The following is a 12,002-nucleotide window of genomic DNA, read 5'->3' on the forward strand; positions in this document are numbered from 1 at the left end:
TTGCAATGCACAAGGCAGTGGTCTGTTTGACATTCTGCACTCGGCATCCCTCGGGTATGATGGACATCATGAACATTTCTCTGTTGTACTAAGACATGTCAATGAGGTGCCAGTGCTTGGATCGAGGATGCATCCAGGTTGTCTTCAGGCTGTCTTTCTGTTAAAAGATAGTGCTGGTGATGGTGAGCTGCCGTTCTGCACAAAACTCTATCAGGAGGCATCTGTTGTCATTGTAGTTTCCAACACCATGCTTACCCAGTACTCCTTTACAGGCTTCAGAGTTCTTACCTACTCCAGCATTGAAGTCACCAAGGATTATGATCTTATCATCTGCAGGAACCTTTGGGGTGAGGCGGTGCAGGTCGGTGTAGTATTTGTCTTTTTCCGCTGGGTCAGCTTGGAGAGTTGGGGCATGTATGCTAAAAAGAACAACCTGTTCCTTGTGTAGTGAAAGGCATAAGGAAATAATGTGATCGGAATGACCTGTTGGCAAATTTTCAAGTTCGGAGACGATGGAGTTTTTAATCATGAAGCCACCTCCTGAAAGGTGACTTTCAGTTTTGGCCTTGCCTGACCAGTAGAGTGTGCAGCTGGCACCATGTTCTTTAAAATTGCCTTCCTCATGAAGATGAACTTCACTGAAAGCAGCAATGTTGATGTTGAGTTGTGACAGTTTGTGGGCAGTTAGAGCAGAACGACACTCAGGAAGCACACTATCCACAGTATCAAGCATGGTTCTGATGTTCCAATATGCGAGTGTTAATTTGAACACACCTTTGGAGGCAGATGCATGCCTTTGTCTGTTTTTGTTTGACTGCATGGAAGATGCCTGTTGGCCGCGGTTATCCAACCGGCTGTGGAGATGAGCTTTGTTTAGGCCACCTTTTCTAGGCCACTCTCCATGTGGAGCAAGCAGTGCTCTTCTTAAAAAAGACTGCTTGGTCATTCAGGATGCTGCTGAACCAGACTGTCATCTCCAGGGTCAGTCTTGAGTGACCAATATCCTGAATCGCCTGCATGCAGGGTTGGGGCTGCGACTTCCAGCACTTCCTATCACCTGACATTTTGACCCTCAGTTCTCGCTGCAGGGCTTTGCAATGTGGGTGAACCCTTCGGGCCTGTGCAATGGATTTTTCAGGTGAGGCACAGCATGCACAGAACTGGCCCCACCCTTTACTCCTAAGGTTCATCTGCCAGGGCCCAGTGAGCTTGGACAGTGACAGCGAAGTCCTAAGGATGTAGGTTTGGTTAGAGTATCCTTCTCTTGGATGGTCTTACAGGGCTAAGCGAGCTCCATCTGCCCAGGTTTTGGAGTTAAGAGTTGTCCTTCTCCCAGGATGGTTGCCGGAGGGCTAGTGAGTCCATCCTGCCTGTGGGCACACTTTGTCTGACCCTTTAGATGAGACCTGTCTGGTATGGGAGACCCTACTGGAGGCACAAACCACTGCCAGCATAGCTCTCAACCTCATGAGGGCACACAAGCTTCTCCCATGAGACAAGGGGGTGTCCCTGGAGAAGATCACTTAAGAAATAGGTTGGCAGAAAATGTCTTTGAACAGTTCTAGGATTAAAGATATTCTCATTTCCCAGGTAACTCATGAAATGGATAGCAAACATTTTTTACAAAAGTGACCATTTTTTTCACTTAATTCTTTCAAGATTAAAATTGGTCATGTTTTAGGACTGTTGCTTTCATGTGAAAGGGGTGGAGAAGGGACATGCAATTATATTATTTATTATTAGCATCATCGCAGTGTTTACAAAGAGCTGCACAAACAGAAGAACAGAGAAACTGAAAAAAAAACCCTTTTAAGTTTTAGGGAACTATGTTGCTCTGCCGTATTTTAACTACATTCAGGAAAAGAGGTAATTTCCATGCTTTTATACTTGCCTAGTGGAGAGTATGAAGATGTACACAAAACTTTAGTGCCTGAATGAATGGCAGCTGAGAAAGCTGCTGGTCCTGTTGGTTCCATTTGAAATTTTCAAGGCAATGACTAGTGAGGAGGAACACAGACAATACTGGAAGGCTGAAGGACAACACAAACTTTAACCTAAACCAGAAGCAAGCTCTAATTTTTTAGAGTAGTGTGCTTAGGGACACAATTGTCTCTTCCCTGACTCTAATGTTTGCAACTCCTGGTCCGATGGAGGGCACTCTGCTTTGAGGCCTTCACTTATGCTGTGTAGTGCACCCTCATAAAATCTGATGTCACCAAGCTGGTGGAGATGACACACGAGAGGGAAGCTATTCAGAGGAATGTGGACAGGCTGAAGAGTTGGGCCTCAATGGACAGCCTCATGAAGCTCAACAAAGCAAAGTGCAAGGTTCTGTGCCTGGGTCATGGCAATCCCAGACACACCTACAGGCTGGGTGGGGAGAAAGCCTTGGGACTGATGGTTGATGAAAAATTCAACATGAGCTGGCAGTGTGAACTCACAGTCCAGAAAGCCAATCTAATCTTGGGCTGCTTCAATAGGAGTGTGGCTGGCAGGTCAAAGGGGGTGATTCTCCCCCTTCTACTCTGCTCTCGTGAGACCCTAACTGGAGTACTGCATATAGTTGTGGTGTCCCCAACATAAGGACATGGAACTGAGGGCCACAAAGTTGGTAAGAGTCTGGATCACCTCCTCTACAAGAACAGGCAGATTAAGTTGGAGCTGTTCTCCCTCGGAAAGAGAAGGCTGCATGGAGACCTCACAGCAAATTTCCAGTATCTGTAGGAGGCCTACACAGAAGCCAAGAGAGGGACTCTTCATCAGGAACTGTAGTGATAGGACAAGGAATAACAAATGAGGGGAAATTTAGGTTAGATATTAGGATAGATATATTTTTCACTGTAGGGGTGATTAGATACTGGAACAGGTTGCCCAGGGAGGTTGTGGATGTCCCAAACTTGGCAGTGTTTAAAGCCAGGTTGGATAAGGCCTTGAGCAACCTGGTCTAGTGGGAGGTGTCCCTGCCTATGGCAGGGGGCATTGGGACTAGATGATCTTTAAGGTTCATTTCAACCCCTTAACATTCTATGATTCTGTGATTATACAGGTCTCTTTGCTTAGCAGCCTAAGGGATATTTTGTTTTGGTTTTCTCATGAAAATTTCTGTTTTGACCTAATCAGATGAATGATGCAGAAACAAAAGGCTCTGCTGTCTAGTGTGCCTGCACGTTAACGTGACGAAGTTTCCCATGCATTTTCAAATTTCATTACAGAGAAACTGAGCTGAGGAGATCAGTACAATATCTGGAAATGTTTTGAATGCCTATAAAATTTTATTGTTCTTTTAGTTTTAGTTAAAAGAAGATGTACTTTTATGTTATTAAGCATATCATACTTGGTATGTAAATTCCAGCTTGCTGGATGGAAAAATTTCTTTCCAAATATTGGAAATGTAATATTTGGTATTACTGTGTACTGAAAAATCTTCATAATTTAAAACCTAGTTATATTCTTAAACAATTGAAGACTTAGCTGTGTAGTCAGTGTCTAATGTATTAAAAACTTGTCACTTAAAATTTCTGAAAATTGATTTCAGCAGGAATTAAGTGGTTTGGGTTCTGTGTATCTTCAGTCACATACAGTCTTGCCCAGTGCTTTCCTGCATTTGGTTCTGAATTAGTAATCTTACTTTTCTCATCTGGTGAACAACCTACACTTTCTGTTGAATTCAGATGTAAAAATGAAGGTCAAGGTTACTTCTGCTATAGTGTAATTTAGAGCATTTATCATGATAGCAGACCTATTATGGTTCATTCATTTAGCCACGTTTCTTATTATAAAAGGTGAACTCAATTCCCTACTCCCTTCTCACAAAGCTTATGTAAACAGCTTTATTCAAAGAGGAACCAGGGCTTTAGCCTGTGTCTAGTCAGTACACAAGTCTCGGCTAGTCCAGGGACAGTTCCCATGGAAGGGCATGGTGGCTGAGAACCACAAGCACAACACACTCCGAAAACTCAGTGAGCATCCTGGAGGTACCATCTGTTTCCTGTGACACCATCGTAAACCAATGATTCTCCTTCCACTTGTCCCAGGGACACGACTGAGATGCAAACATTAACACCTGTAAACATAAAGGTTCTCAGATGGAAGATACAGAATTGCCAGGTCTCACAATAGCATTAAAGCAGCTTATCATCACCAACAGCAGGATTTATCTGAGTAGGAGAAAAGAGTTCACAGCAGGAGTCTACCAGTGTTCATACATCCAGAGAAGCCAGTGCATTAGGAACTGAGTGAAGCATGTGTATTCCAGCCCCAGGTACTGCTGTACTCAGTAGAATGGTAAGACCTAGATGGTGTGCAGCACTTGAAGGTGTGTCATGAGAATCAAAGGACTTCTGTCTATTTGGAAAGGGACTGTACACTGACAAAAGTTCTAGGATGGCTGGGTTTTAGCTATGCTATTGTTAAAGCATATGGAAATCATAGCACTCAAAAGCTATTCCTTCCTGACCTGCAGTTCTCTTGTACTAAGGGTAGGTTGTATTTGTTAGGCAGTGGACATTGTCAGGCTGTTTCTGTTCTGAAAACAGCTTCTAATAGTATTAGTTTAGTACAAAAAGTGAAGTGCTTTGTGCACTAGCTGATATCCTCAAAGACAGAAAACACTGTTTTCACAAGATAAAACAAGCTCATTTAAAGTCTTTAAAAAAAGAATAATTCAAATAACTAAAGCACTAGAACATAGTATTTTTAAAGGAGAAAAAAACCAGCCAGAAAACGATCCTTTATATTTTTGGGTGTACAGTTAGAAAACTGAAAATGGCTTTTCTGGTATAAAGGGAACTACATAATAGATATGTTAAAAATTCACAGTAAAAATAAATACTTCAAATTTCCCTTGTATCAGCGAAATAGGATTCTTTGCATCTGCAAGCTGCCAGTGTCATAGGGGACCAGTCATCTTGAAATGCTTTAAAGTAACTGATACTGAAATGGGATAAACAAGTAGGATCAACAGAAGTATACTCACTGTACAAAAGTTCAACTGAAAACATACCTCATGCCACATTAGTTTGTAATGTTATTTAACTTTAAGCACAAGTAGGTAAGAAAATAGTAGCAGAAGGATTTTCAGCAGCTTCAGTCATTACTGTCATCCTACTTTTTCTCTTCCTAAGAACTATATCAGGCTGGTGCTAAATCATACGTGAAAGTTTATTAAGACAGAAGAAAAACAGGAGTATCTGATTTTACACTCAAGACATCAACAAACCCAAGTCTTTAACACAGAGCTTCTGTCATAACCCAGGAAACAAAGCCATTATGCTGTGCAAACACCTTTCAATGAAGTACATTCCGTTTCGGGCACAGAAGATTGTTCCTCATATCCCTATTACCTGAAGATAATTACTCTGCTAAAAATTTGTTCTCCTGTAGTGGAACTTGTTGCCCAGTTCTGTGAAACTATTGCCAGGGATCTTTTCCAAAGAGTGGATAAAGGAGTCTGGGAAAAGCTGCTTGTGATAAAATTTATTTTATTGAAAAAGTGATATAATATTCTACCAAAAAATTGGCATAATTATGTAATTTTGGAAAATACAAAGTGAATTGAGTGGCGATTTTGTGGTTTGGGTTTTGGGAGATTTTTTTAAAGTGTAATAGTTTACTCAAGCTGGAATATTGAAGATCACACTTTGATGTGTGATTGTACTCACCCAGTTGAATAATCACATACAGGATCACCTACGGCTGCAAGGCAGCTTTCAAAGGTGATGCTACTGTCCAAAGCTCTTCTTAGGGCTATAAATTTAATTTGTACATAGCAATTGTGCACCATGTCCCTGACTTTTGAAAGACAAAATGTTTAAGAACCTGGCAAGACTTGCAACTCATCAGAGTAACTCTGTGACCACTATTCTTATAACTTGAAATCAGAAACCTACATTCTTCTGGCTTACTGGCTTGCGTTGTACAGTTTCAATTCCATGCAATTGTAGAAGCTTTCATTTTAACTGCCTCCCTCTAACAACCATGAGAGAAGGACATAAATTGCAAAAGTGAAATAACCAGGGCTTCTGTCTCCTCAGAGATTGGAGAAAGAAGTCAAATCAGCCAAAAATGGCATGCAGAAATCTTAGAATTTGGAGAACATGATCTGCCCACCCAATTACATAAGATCTGCTTGACAATTCTTCTAGCCATTGCTTTGTCCTCTACTGAACAGAGACACAGAGCAAGTGGAGGAACAATATCAAAATACTCTGCATCACACGTAACATTTTTCCCCAGCTCAAAGATAAAAGCCAAGATTTCTAGGAAGAGTCGCAGTGTCCACAGCACAAGATCAGAAGAAAATGTTGTGAACTGCAGAGGGCTCACTTTCCTCTGGTCCCCATTCTGCTGCTGTTAGAGATTGTGCTCCTTGCCTCAAGCAGACAGCTGAAACACCCCAACAAGTTGCAGGGACTTGTGATAGACATTCTTGGCTGAGCCACTTCACCTTTGGTACTTAAAGAAGGTTCTAGATATACTACAAAGTCTTTCAAGCATATACAATACAATCTCACTGAGCGTGAATAGAATTAGACTACTTGCATCTCCTATTCTGCATCATAATTTTTTACTTTGGTTTTGGTCCTAATCTTCTGTGAAACTCATATGCACAACTTAGAGAAACCTAAATTTTTAGGTAGGAATGTAAGTTTTTCATGAGGAAAACACTCTAGCAATGGACCTGTTAACTAAACCCAGGATTTTAAAAGAACAAGTTCTTCTATATTATAAAAGAAACATGTGCACAATGGTCTTGTTATAATTCTAATAATCTCCTAATACAGAAATAATACATATAACTCCTCATCAAAACAAGTTTTCAGTTTTGGAGTAAAATGTAAAAACAGCACATAAAATAAGTGTTAAACCTGGTGTGTCTAGAGGAAAGCTGTGTACAAAAAATAAACAATAAACAAGGCCAACATCCCTAACCTGATTTACATAGCCTTACATGTACTTTTCTGTGAAATATATATTAAATAAAAATATTGGTCCCATCTTTAAGTGTATTTATTTGGTAACAAGAACACAGGCTACAGGAGTGGCATATTCTAAAATAAAAATACTCTAAAAATATTCCAAAAGAAAAACCCTTTCATGTTCCTTAGTTCTTGTAAGTCTCATCCCTATGACAGCAGAAGTGCGCTGTTAGGTGTTAGCTGTCATTACAGAGAATGTAAGCACGAGCACACAAGTTAGACCAGTCCGCTTGCAAGTTATCAAGTTAGGAGTACTTTCAAAACCCTGTCATCCTGACTGGAAGATTATAGCTGCTTCCTTGTTGTTAAACCTTGAAACCAAAATTGTGGAACTTGTTGATGGCCTCTCTCACATGCTAAATTTATAAACTTTTACTGTAAGCCACTCTATAGTTTTTCTTCCCCATTCAAAAAGTTCTTACCCTTCTCTAAGGCTGTATTTAATCACAAGCAATGTAAAATTATCTTTCTGTCAAGAGAGCAGATCCTACAAATCCCTTTTACTGAGTACAGTCTTGATTCTGTTGTTCTGAACAGTAGGAGGGGTTTGCAGAAATATCTACCTTTTTTTTTAAAGTCATCCAGAACCAAAGCTCAGTCTTACACCCAATCCCAAGCCATGTCAGGAAATTCACTTCATCTGAGGATTTTCTTGAAATCACTGCTGCCCATTCCTTTTCCTTGCGTACAAGCCAAGACAGGCGCAGAATCCGACAATGCTGACAGTGAGGCCTAGAAGGAAGGCAATGGTATCTCCCGCATCCAGGGCTTCAACTACTGGCAACACCAGCAGCAATGAGAAGAGGACCAGGAAAAGTTTTGAGGTGTTCTCTGTAGAAGGCATGCTCATCGATGGCCAGCTGACCCAAAGGGGAAGTTAAATGAGGAAAGTGGTGGAAAGCAGGTACTTCAGCAGTATCTACAAAGAAAATAAAGGAAAGATGACAGGATTGCCTTTCCTTCCCCCGGATTGGTTTTTGCCAAAAGTCAACTGATGAGATCAATGTATTACAGATATCTGCGTGAAGTTCAGGAAATTTAGACTTTATCTTTCCAGTTACAAAAGCAATTGACTTACAATCATGAGATGGTCACAATGGGTTTGCTATCTTGTTATGTAACTCTGTGGAATCTAATCTTTTGGAGTCTTACCACGAGGTAAAGTCAGGACAGGCTTTTGTACCTGCAGCTACCAGAACCAGAGCCTGCTTACCTCGTGCTTGAGCTACGTGGGCCTGTTTCAACAGGTGTTTAGGGCTGAGTAGCTCCAGAACGCTGCTCACCCACACCTCCTAGCACGGGGCATCCTCGGGATCCGTGAGCACGGCCAGACTAGATGTGAATCTAACCTGGGCAGTGCCACCGGGCACACCCTCCCTGCAGGACAAACGCCAGTGCGGCCCACCCTCCTACCACTAGTGAAGGTGCCCTCGAGGCGCACGTCGGGACCACCCCGTACCGCCCTCCCACAGTAGTTCTTCCCGCAGGGGTGGCTCGTCACATGGTGCACAGACAAGAACCCCCACGGATACTCCGCGATGGACGGGACATCTGAACACACTCCTGCTCGGCCCGCCCCGCCCCGCCAACGAGGGCAGTGCCGTGCTCGGGCCCGCACCGCAGCCGGGCCCCGCCAGCCCCGGAGAGCCCGCGCCGCCCCGTCCCGTCCTACCGCCGCGGGCGGAGTGCGGGACTGCCGCCCCCTGGGGCCGCCCCTGCGCAGCCCCTGCCGCACGGCGCCTCTCAGTCACCTCCTGTCGTCGGCTGCGGGCTGGGGCCGTGCCCGCTCCCGCTCAGCAGGCGAGGATGCCGCCCGCGCCGCGCTCCCGCCGCCCGGCCGCGGCCATGACAGGAAGGGGCGGTGGCGCGGCCGGGGGCGGGCGTGACCTCCCGCCTGGGCCTCCTGCGCTCCCGCTGCCCCGCGCCCGCAGGCATTCCGCAGGCATTCCGCGGCGGCTCAGGGGCACAGGCGCTGCCAGCGGTCCGGGAGGCCCTGGGCCCCGCGGACGGCGCCGGCGGCCCCGGGAGCGGTGCTCGCTAGGCTAGGCTGGGCCCCAGGGCAGGCGCCTCCCGGGAGACGCGGCCGGGGGCGGTGGCCGCTCCCCAGGACGGCTCCCCAGGGCTGCTCCCAGGACGGCTCCCCCAGGGTCGCTCCAGCCGGAGCTCCGCAGCACCCGGGGTACGATGAGCCTCGGCCTTTGAGCAGCCGAGAGAGAACCCAGATTTTGTAATCCATTACGTGAAGCATTAATTCATGACCGTGCTTTCACAGTGCTTCTCTCGACTTGGGCAAAAAACCAACTTTGGTAAACATTTCTCTTTACAGATACAGTTTCTGATGGGCTTCTTAAAGAGGACACCCGGATAGATTGTTAAATATATATATAGCTTTGCCTTTGCCTTATAGAATTTCACTGTGATTGTTCTTTACCTGCCATTCTTCATGCTTATAGGAACTTGACACATTTGAGGTGGGATGTTACTGTGGTGCCCATCATAATTCTTTTATCAATGCTTTTTTCTGTTGGTCAGAATCCATCAGCTATCAATTGTTATAGCTTATAAACTTCTAGAGTAGGACCATCTTTTTGCTTCTTTTTTTATACCAAGTAACATGAAATCATCTTGTTTATGAGCAGCAGTGCCTAGACTCTGTGATAAAGCAAATAATAATATCAGTATAACTCATACAAATTATTTTTATTCATGAAATGCCTATTTTACACTTTTTCAGATCTTAAATACTTGAGGCTTCATGTTCAGTTCTGAAGGTATTTTCTCAAGAAGCCGACGCCAAAAAAATTCACAGGAGAAAAATCTTGACATTTCCGAGAGTGTTGTCATGGCATGGAGAAGAGTAATGCTATGATGCCTGGCCGATTCCCTAATCAATTGCAGATAAATCGTAATCCCTAAAGAACCCGAAGAATGGCAATTTCAAGTGCAGGAGGTGTCATTGCTGTCTCCTCAGAGAGTGGGCCTTGGAGTCCTGACCCTCTTAGTTCCTTGCTTGACCTATTTACTGCATCCTGTGGTGCTGATAAGTAAATGTTCCACTGTTCTGCAATGTCAAAAAATGTTTAATTCATCCTTGTAACTTTCAGTGCTGTATTTCCTGTCACCACCACTTACCAACTAAAATTTTCAGTAGTTGTCATTTAGTCCCACAAAACAGATGTGAGGGGGTTGAACAATGACTTGCAAGTCTATCTTTTATAACTAGAAATGTTAGTACCAAAGAGCTGTAGATTCTTCGAATGTAAGTATTTTGAAGGTGAGGAGTGTGAAATTCAAGAGGAAGACTGAGCTTAACATGCTTCTCTTAATATCTCAGGAACTGTACATACTTACAGGGCGTTCCAGGGACACTACAGTATGGATGTAGAAAATATTGATTGTAAGATGTTTAATTTATTAGTAATATCATGGAAGTGCCATTGAGAGCTAGAAAGTAGTGCCATTTGGGGATATTTCTGTGGGTTATTAGCTTTTTCCATGCCATTGCATTTTGTAGCTTTAGCTTCAGAAACAGTGCTGCTTTGGAAAAAAGCCAACAAAACCCAAACAGCAAAGGAGGTTATATTGGTTTTTGTGCTGTCTGAATAGCAGAGAAATGTGTATTCAGCTTCAAGCTCTGCCATCAACTTCCTGCATCACCTGAGGCAAATCTTCCTTTTGACCTATCACCACTTTGATTGTTTAGCTCAAGCTATTATGTAACTCATATTCAGAGGAAAGACAGAGAATTCCCAGAGCTGACAAGCTAAAGCTTTGTAAATTTTCAGCACAAGGCTAAGGAGGTATATGTGAGACTGGAAACTGAAAATAAAGTGCACTTTCTGGAGCGGAAAACGTTATAATCAACCACCCTGAAGGGGGTATTTGTGGGGTTTTTTTGGTTGTTTTTTTTTACCCCTCCCTGGTTCATCTGTTTTTTGAGAGCCATTTGTTGATTGCATGACCACACTGATCTGATAACACGGTTTCAACCCAGCGGGCAACCAATTCCCATCCAGACACCTGCCCACTGCCCCACCAGCAGGACTGGGAGAGAGAATCAGAAAGGTAAAAGCCAAAAAACTCCTGGGTCAAGATAAAGACAGTTTAATAGGGAAACCAAAGCTGCACACACAAGCAAATAAAAACAAGGAACTCATTCACTGCTTCCCATGGGCAGGCAGGTGTTCAGCCATCTGCAGGAGAGCAGGGCCCTATCTTGTGTAACAGTGACTTGGGAACTCAAACACCATCATAAAGCGATAAATGTGGAGGATCAAAGGACATCACACGTTGAACCATTATGGTTTTAGGTAGGATGCCATTTACTGATACACTGCAAGCGGTTCATATAGGGTCAAAGCTACGTGCTAATTTGCTACAGTAATTCTCACACCACAAAGCAACATTTCTTATTGATTATATTCCATATCTCACAAGTTCAGTGTTTTGATGAAACATCCTAATGGTTCCCAGGTGAATCTCAAGAGTCTTGTGAGAAACTTCCAAGAGTTCTTGTATGAAAGTCTGGGGAGTTGCTGTGTGAACTCCTGGGGAGTGATTTCTTCTTTACCACTCAGCAACAGCTGTGCCTTTGTTTATTCTTTGCTGGTAGCTGCTTCAATCTCATAGAGTCCATACAGTCTGGGTCGCTCACATGGCCATTTTCTATAAGAAATTCCTCTACACCATCACTCCAAATGTCCCTTCCTTCCTCCTCTTCCCCCAACTTTATACTAAGCTTGATGTCACATGGTATGGAATATCACCTTGGTCTGTTTGTGTCACCTGTCCTGGCTGTGTCTCCTCCCAGTTTCCCAGGTACCCCCAACTTACTTGCCAGACTGGCAATACAAAAAGCAGAGAAGACCTTGGCTCTGTGTAAAAACATTCCTTAATTTTCAACCCCATGTTCAGTACAGATCCAAAACACAGCTCCATACCTGCCTCTGTGAAGAAAATTAACTCTACCCCTGCCAAAACCAACACATCCAAGAAGCTTTCTGACCAAGTTGTGCTACTGTGGTG

The 12,002-nt window shown here is 43.6% G+C and overlaps 1 protein-coding gene across 2 annotated transcripts; it reads right to left on the reverse strand.

Annotated features, from left to right (window-relative positions):
• Nucleotides 1–5,142: 5,142 nt before the first annotated feature.
• Nucleotides 5,143–8,928, reverse strand: SMIM30 (small integral membrane protein 30). Of its 2 annotated transcripts, none has more exons than XM_071552430.1 (2): nt 8,729–8,928; nt 5,143–7,896 (listed from the first exon to the last, which is right to left on the reverse strand). In XM_071552430.1, exon 2 carries the CDS (start codon nt 7,825–7,827, stop codon nt 7,636–7,638), a length of 192 nt encoding a protein of 63 aa, XP_071408531.1. In that variant the 5' UTR covers nt 7,828–7,896; nt 8,729–8,928; the 3' UTR covers nt 5,143–7,635. The 2 variants fall into 2 exon arrangements, with proteins under 2 accessions (XP_071408531.1, XP_071408532.1); XM_071552431.1 differs by having other exon boundaries at nt 8,650–8,737.
• Between the last annotated feature and the right edge of the window lie 3,074 nt (nt 8,929–12,002).

Source organism: Pithys albifrons, chromosome 3 (assembly GCF_047495875.1).
Source record: "Pithys albifrons albifrons isolate INPA30051 chromosome 3, PitAlb_v1, whole genome shotgun sequence".
Taxonomy (NCBI): domain Eukaryota; kingdom Metazoa; phylum Chordata; class Aves; order Passeriformes; family Thamnophilidae; genus Pithys; species Pithys albifrons.